This window comes from Coregonus lavaretus, assembly GCF_964263955.1.
Source record: "Coregonus lavaretus genome assembly, chromosome: 18".
Lineage (NCBI taxonomy): Eukaryota > Metazoa > Chordata > Actinopteri > Salmoniformes > Salmonidae > Coregonus > Coregonus lavaretus.
The window spans coordinates 7,077,581-7,095,424 of NC_140005.1; the positions used below are offsets into that span (position 1 = coordinate 7,077,581).

Sequence of the window (17,844 nt, forward strand, 5' to 3'; positions counted from 1 at the left end):
AATACCAAAACACTGAGAACACTAATACCAAAACACTGAGCGCTAAGAACACTAATACCAAAACACTGAGAACACTAATACCAAAACACTGAGCGCTAAGAACACTAATACCAAAACACTGAGAACACTAATACCAAAACACTGAGCGCTAAGAACACTAACACCAAAACACTGAGAACACTAATACCAAAACAATGAGAACACTAATACCAAAACACTGAGAACACTAATACCAAAACACTGAGAACACTAATACCAAAACACTGAGCGCTAAGAACACTAATACCAAAACACTGAGCGCTAAGAACACTAATACCAAAAAATTGAGAACACTAATACCAAAACACTGAGAAAACTAATACCAAAACACTGAGAACACTAATACTAAAACACTGAGAACACTAATACCAAATCACTGAGCGCTAAGAACACTAATACCAAAAAACTGAGAACACTAATACCAAAACACTGAGAACACTAATACCAAAACACTGAGAAAACTAATACCAAAACACTGAGAACACTAATACCAAAACACTGAGCGCACTAATACCAAAACACTGAGCGCACTAATACCAAAACACTGAGAACACTAATACCAAAACACTGAGAACACTAATACCAAAACACTGAGAACACTAATACCAAAACACGGAGCGCTAAGAACACTAATACCAAAAAAATGAGAACACTAATACCAAAACACTGAGAACACTAATACCAAAACGCTGAGAGCTAAGAACACTAATACCAAAACACTGAGAACACTAATACCAAAACACTGAGAAAACTAATACCAAAACACTGAGAACACTAATACCAAAACGCTGAGAGATAAGAACACTAATACCAAAACACTGAGAACACTAATACCAAAACGCTGAGAGATAAGAACACTAATACCAAAACACTGAGAACACTAATACCAAAACACTGAGGACACTAATACCAAAACACTGAGAACACTAATACCAAAACGCTGAGAGATAAGAACACTAATACCAAAACACTGAGAACACTAATACCAAAACACTGAGCGCTAAGAACACTAATACCAAAAAATTGAGAACACTAATACCAAAACACTGAGAAAACTAATACCAAAACACTGAGAACACTAATACTAAAACACTGAGAACACTAATACCAAATCACTGAGCGCTAAGAACACTAATACCAAAAAACTGAGAACACTAATACCAAAACACTGAGAACACTAATACCAAAACACTGAGAAAACTAATACCAAAACACTGAGAACACTAATACCAAAACACTGAGCGCACTAATACCAAAACACTGAGCGCACTAATACCAAAACACTGAGAACACTAATACCAAAACACTGAGAACACTAATACCAAAACACTGAGAACACTAATACCAAAACACGGAGCGCTAAGAACACTAATACCAAAAAAATGAGAACACTAATACCAAAACACTGAGAACACTAATACCAAAACGCTGAGAGCTAAGAACACTAATACCAAAACACTGAGAACACTAATACCAAAACACTGAGAAAACTAATACCAAAACACTGAGAACACTAATACCAAAACGCTGAGAGATAAGAACACTAATACCAAAACACTGAGAACACTAATACCAAAACGCTGAGAGATAAGAACACTAATACCAAAACACTGAGAACACTAATACCAAAACACTGAGGACACTAATACCAAAACACTGAGAACACTAATACCAAAACGCTGAGAGATAAGAACACTAATACCAAAACACTGAGAACACTAATACCAAAACACTGAGCGCTAAGAACACTAATACCAAAAAATTGAGAACACTAATACCAAAACACTGAGAAAACTAATACCAAAACACTGAGAACACTAATACTAAAACACTGAGAACACTAATACCAAATCACTGAGCGCTAAGAACACTAATACCAAAAAACTGAGAACACTAATACCAAAACACTGAGAACACTAATACCAAAACACTGAGAAAACTAATACCAAAACACTGAGAACACTAATACCAAAACACTGAGCGCACTAATACCAAAACACTGAGCGCACTAATACCAAAACACTGAGAACACTAATACCAAAACACTGAGAACACTAATACCAAAACACTGAGAACACTAATACCAAAACACGGAGCGCTAAGAACACTAATACCAAAAAAATGAGAACACTAATACCAAAACACTGAGAACACTAATACCAAAACGCTGAGAGCTAAGAACACTAATACCAAAACACTGAGAACACTAATACCAAAACACTGAGAAAACTAATACCAAAACACTGAGAACACTAATACCAAAACGCTGAGAGATAAGAACACTAATACCAAAACACTGAGAACACTAATACCAAAACGCTGAGAGATAAGAACACTAATACCAAAACACTGAGAACACTAATACCAAAACACTGAGGACACTAATACCAAAACACTGAGAACACTAATACCAAAACGCTGAGAGATAAGAACACTAATACCAAAACACTGAGAACACTAATACCAAAACACTGAGCGCTAAGAACACTAATACCAAAACACTGAGAGTTAAGAACACTAATACCAAAACACTGAGAGCTAAGAACACTAATACCAAAACACTGAGAACACTAATACCAAAACACTGAGAACACTAATACCAAAACACTGAGCGCTAAGAACACTAATACCAAAACACTGAGAACACTAATACCAAAACACTGAGAACACTAATATCAAAACACTGAGAACACTAATACCAAAACACTGAGAACACTAATACCAAAACACTGAGCGCTAAGAACACTAATACCAAAACACTGAGAACACTAATACCAAAACACTGAGAACACTAATACCAAAACACTGAGAACACTAATACCAAAACACTGAGAACACTAATACCAAAACACTGAGAACACTAATACCAAAACACTGAGCGCTAAGAACATTAATACCAAAACACTGAGAACACTAATACCAAAACACTGAGAACACTAATACCAAAACACTGAGGACACTAATACCAAAACACTGAGAACACTAATACCAAAACACTGAGAACACTAATACCAAAACACTGAGCGCTAAGAACACTAATACCAAAACACTGAGAACACTAATACCAAAACACTGAGAGATAAGAACACTAATACCAAAACACTGAGAACACTAATACCAAAACGCTGAGAGATAAGAACACTAATACCAAAACACTGAGAGATAAGAACACTAATACCAAAACACTGAGAACACTAATACCAAAACGCTGAGAGATAAGAACACTAATACCAAAACACTGAGAACACTAATACCAAAACACTGAGAACACTAATACCAAAACACTGAGAACACTAATACCAAAACGCTGAGAGATAAGAACACTAATACCAAAACACTGAGAACACTAATACCAAAACACTGAGCGCTAAGAACACTAATACCAAAACACTCAGAGCTAAGAACACTAATACCAAAACACTGAGAGCTAAGAACACTAATACCAAAACACTGAGAACACTAATACCAAAACACTGAGAACACTAATACCAAAACACTGAGCGCTAAGAACACTACCAAAACACTGAGAACACTAATACCAAAACACTGAGAACACTAATACCAAAACACTGAGAACACTAATACCAAAACACTGAGAACACTAATACCAAAACACTGAGCGCTAAGAACACTAATACCAAAACACTGAGAACACTAATACCAAAACACTGAGAACACTAATACCAAAACACTGAGAACACTAATACCAAAACACTGAGAACACTAATACCAAAACACTGAGCGCTAAGAACACTAATATCAAAACACTGAGAACACTAATACCAAAACACTGAGAACACTAATTCCAAAACACTGAGAACACTAATACCAAAACACTGAGCGCTAAGAACACTAATACTAAAACACTGAGAACACTAATACCAAAACACTGAGAACACTAATACCAAAACACTGAGAACACTAATACCAAAACACTGAGTGCTAAGAACACTAATATCAAAACACTGAGAATACTAATACCAAAACACTGAGAACACTAATACCAAATCACTGAGAACACTAATACCAAAACACTGAGGACACTAATACCAAAACACTGAGAACACTAATACCAAAACACTGAGAACACTAATACCAAAACACTGAGCGCTAAGAACACTAATACCAAAACACTGAGAACACTAATACCAAAACACTGAGAGATAAGAACACTAATACCAAAACACTGAGAACACTAATACCAAAACGCTGAGAGATAAGAACACTAATACCAAAACACTGAGAACACTAATACCAAAACACTGAGAACACTAATACCAAAACACTGAGAACACTAATACCAAAACGCTGAGAGATAAGAACACTAATACCAAAACACTGAGAACACTAATACCAAAACACTGAGCGCTAAGAACACTAATACCAAAACACTGAGAACACTAATACCAAAACACTGAGAACACTAATACCAAAACACGGAGAACACTAATACCAAAACACTGAGAACACTAATACCAAAACACTGAGAACACTAATACCAAAACACTGAGAACACTAATACCAAAACACTGAGCGCTAAGAACACTAATACCAAAACACTGAGAACACTAATACCAAAACACTGAGAACACTAATACCAAAACACTGAGAACACTAATACCAAAACACTGAGAACACTAATACCAAAACACTGAGCGCTAAGAACACTAATACCAAAACACTGAGAACACTAATACCAAAACACTGAAGAACACTAATACCAAAACACTGAGAACACTAATACCAAAACACTGAGAACACTAATACCAAAACACTGAGAACACTAATACCAAAACACTGAGAACACTAATACCAAAACACTGAGAACACTAATACCAAAACACTGAGAACACTAATACCAAAACACTGAGAACACTAATACCAAAACACTGAGAACACTAATAGCGAAACACTGAGAACACTAATACCAAAACACTGAGAACACTAATACCAAAACACTGAGAACACTAATACCAAAACACTGAGAACACTAATAGCGAAACACTGAGAACACTAATACCAAAACACTAAGAACAGTAATACCAAAACACTGAGAACACTAATACCAAAACACTGAGAACACTAATACCAAAACACTGAGAACACTAATACCAAAACACTGAGAACACTAATAGCGAAACACTGAGAACACTAATACCAAAACACTGAGAACACTAATACCAAAACACTGAGAACACTAATACCAAAACACTGAGAACACTAATACCAAAACACTGAGAACACTAATACCAAAACACTGAGCGCTAAGAACACTAATACCAAAACACTGAGAACACTAATAGCGAAACACTGAGAACACTAATACCAAAACGCTGAGAACACTAATACCAAAACACTGAGAACACTAATACCAAAACACTGAGCGCTAAGAACACTAATACCAAAACACTGAGAACACTAATAGCGAAACACTGAGAACACTAATACCAAAACACTGAGAACACTAATAGCGAAACACTGAGAACACTAATAGCGAAACACTGAGAACACTGAGGGCGGCAGGTAGCTTAGTGGGTAAGAGCGTTGTGCCAGTAACCGAAAGGTCGCTGGTTCTAATCCCCGAGCCGACTAGGTGAAAAATCTGTCGATGTGCCCTTGAGCAAGGCACTTAACCCTAATTGCTCATGTAAATCGCTCTGGATAAGAGCGTCTGATAAATGACAACAAAAAAATAAAAAATAATAAAAATAAAATAAAATAAGAACACTAATACAAAAACACTGTTCAAACAGATATTCTTCTCATGAATGCATCATCAGCCTGTCGTCTATCTTTTCAATAAATCATTGTGCAAACTTCCTTGCTTATGACTGCTGCTAGCAGCGAAAACAAGCAACAGTTTGTCGTGTCGCCGATAAGCAGCTTATTAGGTTTTTATAAATGTATTTTTGTGAGGGCTGACAAGGCCATCTCCATGGGATACATTTCTTTAGAATAGTCAGAGTGGATTCTACTTGTCTCCGGGTGTGGACAATGAGAGTCTCGCTGCAACCAAGAGCACTCACAGAAAGTGAACGTGAACCGAATCAATATGTTGGATGTGTCCCAAATGGCACCCTATTCCCTATGGGCCCTGGTCAAAAGTAGGGTACTAAGTAGGGAATAGGGTGTAATTTGGTCAAAAGTAGGGTACTAAGTAGGGAATAGGGTGTAATTTGGGACGCATATGTTGTGTTCAGGAGCGGTGGGCAGGAGCAGTGAGGAAGGTGAAGGGACAGCTCTCCATTGATGCACAATTCTCGGTTAGCCACAGCTTGTTACTATTTACAGGTCTGACTGCTACATAAAGTGCATTCAGAAAGAATTTAGGCCCCTTGACATTTTCCACATTTTGTTACGTTACAGCCTTATTCTAAAATTGATTAAATACATGTTTTCTTCATCAATCTACACACAATACCCCATAATGACAAAGCGAAAACAGGTTTTCTATGAATGTTTGCACATTTATAAAAATATATATAAGTATTCAGACCCTTTGATATGAGACTCGAAATTGAGCTTAGGTGCATCCTGTTTCCATTGATCATCCTTGAGATGTTTCTACAACTTGATTGGAGTCCAGCTGTGGTAAATTCAATTGATTGGACATGATTTGGAAAGGCACACACCTGTCTATATAAAGGTCCCAAAGTTGACAGTGCATGCCAGAAAGAGGTCGAAAGAATTGTCAGTAGAGCTCTGAGACAGGATTGTGTCGAGGCAAAGATCTGGGGAAGGGGTACCAAAAAATGTCTGCAGCATTGAAGATCCCCATGAACACAGTGGCCTCCTTCATTCTTAAATGGAAGAAGTTTGGAACCTAGAGCTGGCCTTCGGATAAGAAGGGTCTTGATCAGGGAGGTGACCAAGAACCCGATGGTGACTTTGACAGAGCTCCAGAGTTCGTCTGTGGAGATGGGAGTTCCTTCCAGAAGGACAACCATATCTGCAGCACTCCACCAATCAGGCCTTTATGGTAGAGTGTTCAGACGGAAGCCCCTCCTCAGTAAAAGGCACATGACAGCCTCCTTGGAGTTTGCCAAAAGGCACCTAAAGGACTCTCAGACCATGAGAAACAAGATTCTCTGGTCTGATGAAACCAAGATTGAACTTGTTGGCCTGAATGACAAGCATCACGTCTGGAGGAACCCTGGCACCATCCCTATGGTGAAGCATGGTGGTGGCAGCATCATGCTGTGGGGATGTTTTTCAGTGGCAGGGACTGGGAGACTAGTCAGGATCGAGGGAAAGATGAAAGGAGCAAAGTACAGCGAGATCCTTGATGAAAACCTGCTCCAGAGCACTCAGGACCTCAGACTGGGGCGAAGGTTTACCTTCCAACAGGACAATGACCCTAAGCACACAGCCAAGACAACGTAGGAATGGCTTCCGGACAAGTCTCTGAATGTCCTTGAGTCACCCAGTCAGAGCCCGGACTTGAACCCGATCGAACATCTCTGGAGAGACCTGAAATAGCTGTGCAGTGACGCTCCCCATCCAACCTGACAGAGCTTGAGAGGATCTGCAGAAGAATGGGAGAAACTCTCCAAATAAAGGTGTGCCAAGCTTGTACCGTCATACCCAAGAAGACTCGAGGCTGTAATCGCTGCCAAAGGTGCTTCAACAAAGTACTGAGTAAAGGGTCTGAATACTTATGTAAATGTAATCTCTCCGTTTTTTTATTTGCAAAAAAAATCAAAAAAGCAGTTTTTGCTTTGTCATTATGGGGTATTGTGTGTTGATTGATGAGGGGAAAAAAGGGGTCTGAATACTTTCCGAATGCACTGTAACCAAAAGCAGTGAATTACACACATTACAGTAGAGTGTACGAACGTCTGTTTGTCCTTGGAGGTAAGACATTGGACATGTATGGAGACAATAGAGGAGAGGAGAATTAGAAATGGATCAGTATTTGTAGATTTTTCTCTGTCCCAATATCAACACTAGCAGACCACTTAGTATGAAGCGATCTAGTGGACGTGTATACTAAGTGCAATTGCAAGTACGGAAACTGGAACGGCCGACAACGTCTGTCGTACATACCTGTGACTAAGAACCTGCAGGCGCCCGCCCCGGCCTCGTTGGTCACTTCACAGGTGTACTCCCCGTAGCCCTCCCTGTTGAGGGCTCTGACGTGGTAGTCCGTCTCGTCGCTCTGGTCCAACTGGCCCACGGTCAGCAGCCGGGTGCCCAGCTTCCACTCGTATTTCAGCACCTTGGACGGGTGGGCCCGCAGCATGCGGCAGTTGAGGGTGAAGGCACGACCCAAACCCTGGCGGATCTCTGTGAACAGCGGCTCCACCGCCGGCGGATCTATGGAGAGGAAGACAGAAGGCCAGTCAGGCAGGCAGGGAGGCAAAGGCTGAATCCCAAATCAATCGCTAGCCCCTAGCCCATATCAGTCAGGCACAGAGCAGCAGTGAACTTGTCCTAGAATAACCCCTAGCCCCTATGGATATCTGAGAAGATTTTGGTAGGTGCAAGCAATATGGTAATTGCTTCCCCATATTGTTTACACCTATCAACTCCTCTGAGATCTACAGGCGTGCCTAGGGAGTCCGGGGGTATAGGGGGGCTAGCAGGCTATTTGGAGTTCAGCAAAACTCTCCTCCCATACAAGCAACATCTGAGCCTGGCTCCGTATGTCAACCCAAACATAATCCATTCATTTGCATCCAGAAGTTCTCCACTCACAGGACTTTAAAAGTTCCCTTATTCGCTATCCAGCCTTTAGATTATCTACCGCAGTAATTACCCCTAATGCACCAGTAATGAGATGCCACTAGACGTGGCTTTATCAATTATCCGCTACGACTTCAGTGGAAAGTGATCTAAACACAGCGCTAAAACGTTCCTGTCGCTCTTTGGTGCACACCTGGCAAACTCAGTTACGCCGCGGGAGTCGGACTACAGCATGTGGGCAAAACAGGCTTCAGGCTAACATGAGAACTCAGAAGTCACACGTCTAGGATACTAGAGCTTCTAGTCTGCAGCTTAACAACCATTGACTGCCTGGCTTTGCACAAAAGCACTTGGAATTGTTGTTGTATTGTTGTTGTATGCAAGGCTTTTTAGTAGGAGATATTTTGAGGGCCTCTGAGATACCTTTCCTGTTTCATGTCTAATTTTGAGAACTCTCAGAGGAACTGTCCTCTATTAACTCGACTGAGCTTGCTGCTTGAATACACAGAATGTCTGGGTGAATCCGTAGGGACCGTCTTCTGCTCTGAGAAAAACGAGCATGATTCACAGAATTTCTGAGTAGCACCATACGAGATAATACTTCAGAAACACTTAAAGGAAAATGTCTCCAGAATTGCAAATATACTTCATCTTATGGATACCTAGAATGTAGTCTGTAGAGCCCGAAGGTCAGTGACCCAAGAGGTTGGTTTACAGCTTAGCAACAGCATAGTAGATTGCAAAACCGTGGAAGTGGTAGGAACCCTGTTAGCATGCTACAGCCCAGCTAGCTAGCACCTAACCCCCACTTTCTGCAACGAGGCTGGAGGCAAGCCCCACTTAAGCAACCGTCTGCAAGCTAATATTACTACACCCAAATGAACTAACTTCAAACGTTCTAGTCACATACAATACACTTGGAATTTTGGAGCAGCAATCCCTTTTGATTGTAAAGTAGTGAAATACTCTCCTCTGACAAGCCCTTTTTTGGTACTAAATAGAACTATTTTGGGTTCCATGCTGAACAGTGGGACATGGGACAGATGTAGGATGCTGAACAGTGGGCCATGGGACAGATGTAGGATGCTGAACTGTTCAGCATCCTACATCTGTCCCATGGCCCACTGTTCAGCATCCGAAATCTGTCCTATGTCCCACTGTTCAGCATCCTACATCTGTCCCATGTCCCACTGTTCAGCATCCTACATCTGTCCCATGGCCCACTGTTCAGCATCCTACAGCTGTCCTATGTCCCACTGTTCAGCATCCGAAATCTGTCCTATGTCCCACTGTTCAGCATCCGAAATCTGTCCTATGTCCCACTGTTCAGCATCCTACATCTGTCCCATGGCCCACTGTTCAGCATCCGAAATCTGTCCTATGTCCCACTGTTCAGCATCCTACATCTGTCCCATGTCCCACTGTTCAGCATCCTACATCTGTCCCATGGCCCACTGTTCAGCATCCTACAGCTGTCCTATGTCCCACTGTTCAGCATCCGAAATCTGTCCTATGTCCCACTGTTCAGCATCCGAAATCTGTCCTATGTCCCACTGTTCAGCATCCTACATCTGTCCTATGTCCCACTGTTCAGCACCCTACATCTGTCCTATGTCCCACTGTTCAGCATCCGAAATCTGTCCTATGTCCCACTGTTCAGCATACTACATCTGTCCTATGGCCCACTGTTCAGCATTGAAATCTGTCCTATGGCCCACAGTCCTATTCATAGCTCAGCCCCGTCCCTCAGCTTACCAAACAGTGTCAGGATCAGGCTGTTGAAATTACAGATTGTACCTTTACAATAGGACAGATGTAGGATGCTGAACAGTGGGACATGGGACAGATGTAGAATGCTGAACAGTGGGACATGGGACAGATGTAGAATGCTGAACAGTGGGACATAGGACAGATGTAGGATGCTGAACAGTGGGACATAGGACAGATGTAGGATGCTGAACAGTGGGACATAGGACAGATGTTGGATGCTGAACAGTGGGACATGGGACAGATGTAGGATGCTGAACAGTGGGACATAGGACAGATGTAGGATGCTGAACAGTGGGACATGGGACAGATGTAGGATGCTCAACAGTGGGACATAGGACAGATGTAGGATGCTCAACAGTGGGACATAGGACAGATGTAGGCACTATACACAGTGGGACAGTAGGCAGCAGATGCTTTGAATGTGAAAATGTTAATTTATGACTTGTGTACTTTCCAGTTTTCCGTACTGCATGCAATATACTGTGTTGTGTTTGTGTATTTGTATGCTGATGTCACGAAATGAATTTCCATGTAAATGGACAATGAAGTACATTGTATTGTATCGTAAACACTCACAGAAAATGTTCCATTGTTCCACTGAACATTATTATGCGATGTTGTTACCAGGGTCGTTTCATTTTAACTACACATTTACATTTACGTCATTTAGCAGACGCTCTTACACATGCAAGCCTATAAGAGCAAGTTCATGTAAGGTTTTATGCAAGTGCCTAAAATGTTCCTGGGATGTTTCGGCAAGCCACTACAAAACCATTCTGCGAACCCCAAAAAGCACTGTTGACACTATAATTGAACAGTCTTTAACTCTATTTCTATGCAATGGTACTTGTGACTGAGTTTTTCGAAAAAAATATTCATGATGACAATCTCTTTCAATGTGGAAAATGGCAGCAAAGCTGTAGTGTGAATAGCTCCATCCGTGCCACATTTCATGTTTGTCTCTACTGGGGATTTCTCAGTCTACTGGCATTGCATGACTGGTTGATGATAGCACTTTCACAATTTCAGTGTCGTCATTTTTTATTTTTTTTTCCTCTCTCCAAATGTATTCTCTCTTTTTCATAAATGAATACTGGTGGGGATAAATTAGCGCTTCGCTAATTAGGCTGGGAGCCAGCTTTAATGCCATACTTAACGAACAGGCCAGGATTAAACACACAGAGCCTTGGTCATAGAAGCCTTTAGAGAGGAATAGCCATCCTCCATAGATTACCCTCCAGTTTCCCAGCGCTGATCACAAGGACCACATTTATCACCTCAGAAACCACGTTTCCATCCACAGTTGTTATGCGAGCAAAGTCATACGGTATAAAAAAATAAAAATAACGACAGCTGTGACGGAAACAGGAAGTTTTGGGTACAATTTTATAAATGCCAACAGATAATTTGTTTGTTCGACATGGTGGGATCGGTTTGTGTCGGTAAAATTAATTATGCAAGAAATGGCAGTGGAAACACCTTTATGCACAAATATTTATATAATAACCATCATATAGAAGTAAACTTGGAGTCACGTGATGATATTTTGTGTGGTCCTCCCACTACAACAAGGGAAACCATGTAGTTTATTAGGCTACAGATGAACTAACTGATGAACTTCACAGGGTGGTGAAAGTGCACGGTGATGAGCTTGATGCTCCTTTCCAATAAATATCGAGGGCCTTATTCTGGTGACATGATGATCGATGCATGACTGCTATTTAACAAATACAAATATTATCGCTCTTATCCATAATAATCTCATCATGTAGACTAGCCTACCCACACTGTATCGGTTGTTGGCTAGCGTGCATGTGCCAAGACCAGAGTAGGCATATTTGCTATTCAAAGCAACAGTTTTTGTGACAAACCTATCGATAGAGCAGTAGCGGTGCGTGGGTAAAATTCTGAGGAAGCCAGAAAAAAATAAGCCATATTACAACCTATGTGTTGTGATAATTGCGTTGTTTACTCTATAACCTGTTAGTTCATATGCCTTGACACCGCGATATATAGGCCTAAAGGCCCGAGACAATAAGAAGACACAGTGGCAGAATAAATTCAACCATACCTTTGTTTCATCACAAAACCGGGGAGCAACCTCTGTCCGGTGTAGTCCACAATGCACGTAACAAACAGTTACATGACCAACAGCATGGTCAAGTAAGTTAATGTTTCCGACATTTTTGGACCACTAACCTACGATTGATTTAAAACCACGAAGAGTTACCGCAAATCACAAAGAAAACAGGAGCTGCCTCCACTATTCCAGCACCAGTTCAACATCATCAAATCTCCTATGCTTAGTCTAATACAGTGACAACTAAAAGATACCAAAAGTTATTTAGTCCAATCAATGTAAGCTAAATATGATGTGGCTGTCATGTTGACTCACCCTACTTGTAGGGAAACGCCAATGCCATCCTCCTCTCTTTAACCTCTACGGGATTGGTGTCCCGTATATGGGACGGTTGAGCTAACGTGCGCTAATGTGATTAGCATGGCTGTTGTAAGTAACAGAAAACATTCCAGGACATAGACATGTCTTATATGGGCAGAAAGCTTAACTTCTTGTTAATCTAACTGCACTGTCCAATTTACAGTAGCTATTACAGTGAAAAAATACCATGCTATTGTTTGAGGAGAGTGCACAACAACAACAAAAATTATCACGGCAACTGGTTTGGTACATTCACCTCTGAAGGTAAATAATGTACTTACATTCAGTAATCTTGCTCTGATTTGTCATCCTAAGGGTCTCAGAGATAAAATGTAGCATCGTTTTGTTTGATAAAATCAATTTTTATTTTCAAATGTAGGAACTGGGTTCTACAGTTTGAACCCCTGCTGTCTCTGTCTCCACACCCAAAACGCCCGGCCATCTAGATGTGTGAAAGTTAGTGTATAAGCTAATGATCCATCATGTATGACATTCCTGGGAGTGTGTACATTTACATTTTGTATTACCATATCATTTTTGTATGTTCTCTATAGTTATGTACTTGAAAATGTATCAATTGACCAATTCGGCACATTTGGGCAGACTTCATACAAAATAGACCAGTATTGCAATGCTTCACTGGATCAATCTGAAACTTTGCACACACACTGCTGCCATCTAGTGGCAAAAACTAAATTGCGCCTAAACTGCAATATTATATTGTGGCCTTTCTCTTGCATTTCAAAGATGATGGAACAACAAAAAATTTAAAACACATTATATTTTTATTTATTATCTTTTACCAGATCTAATGTGTTATATTCTCCTACATTAATTTCACATTTCCACAAACTTCAAAGTGTTTCCTTTCAAATGGTATCAAGAATATGCATATCCTTGCTTCAGGTCCTGAGCTACAGGCAGTTAGATTTGGGTATGTATTTTAGGCGAAAATTGAAAAAAAAGGGTTTGATCCTTAAGAGGTTTTAATGTTGACGAAATGGTCTATCACTCTGTCATACAGTACATGCTTTTATGCTTGCTCTCTAGCCTAACTTCCTTTCATGGGCAACGATGAGCCAGCTAGTTAACATTAGCCTTCTACATCTAGCTACATATTTAACTCCCATCCTCTCAGGCCAGGGGCACAATGTATGAATTAATGGTTGGATCAGAATCGCCGTTATAATCATTGGCCAGTACGGAGAATTAAGTAAAACCACAAGTCCAAATCCCTATCTCCATCCATGGCTAATTTAGGAAAGGGCCAATTTTAGCTCGCTAGCTAGCCACCGGAGGACAACAACCCAACGAGATGCAACAATTCAAGTTGTTTCTGTCAATGACGTATGTTCTCGATGCGATTTGATAGGAGTGATGCCAAATCCAAACCGGCTTCCCTTTACTCTTTTCTTTGGTGCGCCAGGACCATTCACAGTTGAGCTCACTCAGTTTAGCTCAACGCTGATTGGCAATTATTTTATATTAAGGTAGGCCAAATGCTCGCTGGCTTAACTTGCATTCAATGCTACGGGCGGCAACAATGTCATCCTCTTTTTGGCCAGACAGCATCAGATAGATGGCCTACACATACAGAGACAGAGGGGGCGCTGTTTCGCTCGCTCGGATGCTTTCTCCGGTGAGATACGTTTAGCCTCTTGCGAATTGAAGGAACATTATGACACACAAAGACGAAAGATACATTATTTTATATGTTTTTTTCTTGGTCAATGTTTTGAGTTGGATGGAAACCTAGCTACAGACAGGGGGCTTGACTAAGATTTATCACCTCATAGTCAGGGGGCTTGACTAGGATTAATTGCCTCATAGTCAGGGGGCTTGACTAGGATTCATCGCCTCATAGTCAGGGGGCTTGACTAGGATTCATCGCCTCATAGTCAGGGGGCTTGACTATGATTTATCACCGCATAGTCAGGGGACTTGACTAGGATTCATCGCCTCATAGTCAGGGGGCTTGACTAGGATTCATCGCCTCATAGTCAGGGGGCTTGACTAGGATTTATCACCTCATAGTCAGGGGGCTTGACTATGATTTATCACCGCATAGTCAGGGGACTTGACTAGGATTTATCACCTCATAGTCTGGGGGCTTAACTAGGATTTATCACCTCATAGACAGGTGGCTTGACTAGAAATTATCACCTCATAGTAAAGGGTCTTGACTAGGATGTTCCACCTCATAGTCAGGGGCTTGACTAGGAATTTGTCATTAATCTTATAGATATCATTATTTACATTTGATATAATGCTTTCTCTCCACTTCTTCTTGCCTCCCAACTGGTGCCCATTTCAAGCGCTCATTTTTAAGAGGCTATGATGTTATGGTAGAGCAGCTTACATCAATATGCTTCAGAGCCCATTTAATATCTTATAACCAGGGGGAATAAATAAATAGCGGGCTATAGATTAAATGCCTAAACTAACAATAATTGGGGCTTTTCAGAGGCAGATGGATCTTCGCTGGTTGAGGGTTTTTCTTTTTGTATGTTTAATGACTTTGCACTTGTGTGAAGGGGAGGGATATGCAGAGGGTCTTGAAATGTCAGAGTACGACTGCAATTATCTCTTTATTATGTTTTAAATAGCAGCATTAATAATCATCAGTGTCATGCATTAATAATCATCAGAATTTCGAGTCACTTCATTATGAATCTTGGGGAAACTACTGTAGCACTGTGCCTCTACACAGCCTATGCTTTTATTAAGTATAGACCCGTCATTATACAATTCTCACAATATGACTGACAACTTTTATCTTAACATACACTCCAAACCAACTTTTTTACCTACCGATAACGTGATACTGTACCAACGCTGTAGCCCTTTACACTCGTACCTGTATACGGGTTGAAAGTGGCAGATTCGGCCACTGATAAATGCCCAAATTGGAACACAGCGGCTGTACAGTAACATGCTGTACATGACTTCAGAGTTCAGGCTCTGTGCTTCACAGCGCTGCATTGGTTTTGACTAACAACGGTTCTGACCTTGAGCACCTCGCGCTTCAAGAAGTTTCCCCCATCCCTCCCGCTAATTGGGTAACTTTTTGTTTTCTGAGTGAGGCAAATGGTGTAAATTTTGAGGACTCTGTATTTTGAAAGATGAGACATTGAGTATTATAATAAATACCGCTTTGATGTCATACAAGCAAGCCAAATATTTCCATATCATAAAACTAATGTCATATATAGTGTCAACGTTTATGATCACTATGTTTGATGTACAGTTACCAGATAACATGGTGTCATACCCTTGGCTGTTCTGAACAGAATGAGTTTATGTTTGCCTATCGTAAAGAAAATTTGCCGCGGCACACATACCTGAATGCACTCATGACTCCTTTCTATGCGCACCAAAATTATGACGTGTTTCCCTGAATTGCATTGTGATATCGTATTTTATAATTTAGCTTGTCATGTTGACAATAGAACAGGGTAATGTTTGGATTCAGTCTTGTGTCACGTGATGTGTTGTGTCCTCACCTTTGGTCTAATAATTTTCCCATAATCTCGAAACTGTTCCCTTTCAATTGACCCTTCGCTTAACCCGGCCCCAATGGATAGCAACTGTCGTTGAGCGACTCCTCGGACAAGCTCACGTTTTAAATCGCATGAAATCCAGTGAGAGCTATGGCAAAAACAGAGCGTTTTCTTTAAAAAATATATATGTTTAAATGGCTAAATAATTTAACAGTGCACCAGGAGTACGTGCTACTGTGATTCCAGAAATGCAGTCTGTTGATTACGCATTTTTCGAATCTGAAATTATACTTTTGTTACATTGTTTGCTAGCTCAACTGGTTAGATAGTCTCATTGACCACCAAACGTTGCTAACACTAGCTAGCTAGCCACTTAATATAACTTGTTTTCTCAAAATGTATGTTAGCCAGCTAACTTAGCAATGTTATGAATACAACTCCCATCTGCTGTCGACATCTGGATACGATTTGAGAGCGCTAGTTAGCTCCAAAAGTGGTTATAGCTTTGACTGCATGCTGACAGTGAATTCAGAGCCATTCAGTGGCTAGCTACACTACAAACATAATTTTACCAGGTTCCCATGAAGCAATTGTAATGACAGTCCACCACAACATACCCAAATGTTTCCTGATTAGCAAGGGTTAGTCTGTGTTTAATTTCATTGTGTATTAGGACCACAGTTTGAGATCATTGTGAGGGGATTTCGCCAGAGGTTGAATGAGGAATTGGACATCCCGGGAAAATGTTGTCCGAGGTTGTAACAGAAATGTCTTACAACTGTACAATTGTAAGACATTTCTTTGCAATGACTGGCCTTTGGCTCGGTGGGCTAACACAGTCATTGTGCGCTGGAAACCCGGGTCTGCAAAGCACAATAATCCCAGTGCTAACAGCCTGTTTCTGTCCAGTCTGTGGCACGTCCTTGACTTAAGAACCAGACCAGTGCTCCAGAGCAAATTACGCCATTTCCCTTTCCCTGTTACTGCCACTGCCCGCGAAAACTTAAAGTGGGTGAAAAGGTGACAAGTATGGGCATTGAACTTTCCAGACAGCGGAGTGTCCCCCCCCTTTGGCCAGCTCCCAGTCTGATTAAGTTGAGATCCTCCGACAAAGCCAACCAGGCCCTCTGTGATCCGGCTAGCTCGGGAGCCCACCTGTTGATCCAGCACTTTGTTGAAACACGCCTGGCCAATAAACTCGATTAAACCCTTGCAGTGAAAAAAGACAGACTGGCTGCTGCTGCACCCACACTGTTATGGCGAGACGAGAGTTAACTGGGTTCAACTATATTACCTGAGAGCATTCAATTACCTGGGCGTGGGGCTGTGGTCTCTACATTGGGTGCGGGTCCCCGTTTTTTGTCAGGTACAAATCAGTGAATGATTCCTTATACACCTGGTCTTCGATAG

The 17,844-nt window shown here is 40.9% G+C and overlaps 1 protein-coding gene across 1 annotated transcript in view; it reads right to left on the bottom strand.

The window, feature by feature from the left end:
- LOC311145963 (MAM domain-containing glycosylphosphatidylinositol anchor protein 2-like) overlaps positions 1 to 17,844 on the bottom strand; it is a gene marked incomplete at its 3' end in the record, with an annotated part of 191,280 nt that overhangs the window by 61,736 nt on the left and 111,700 nt on the right. Inside the window, exon 9 of the mRNA XM_084182369.1 lies at positions 8,086 to 8,355. Coding sequence (XP_084038495.1) covers positions 8,086 to 8,355 — 270 coding nt within the window. The remainder of the gene's footprint in view (positions 1 to 8,085; positions 8,356 to 17,844) is intronic.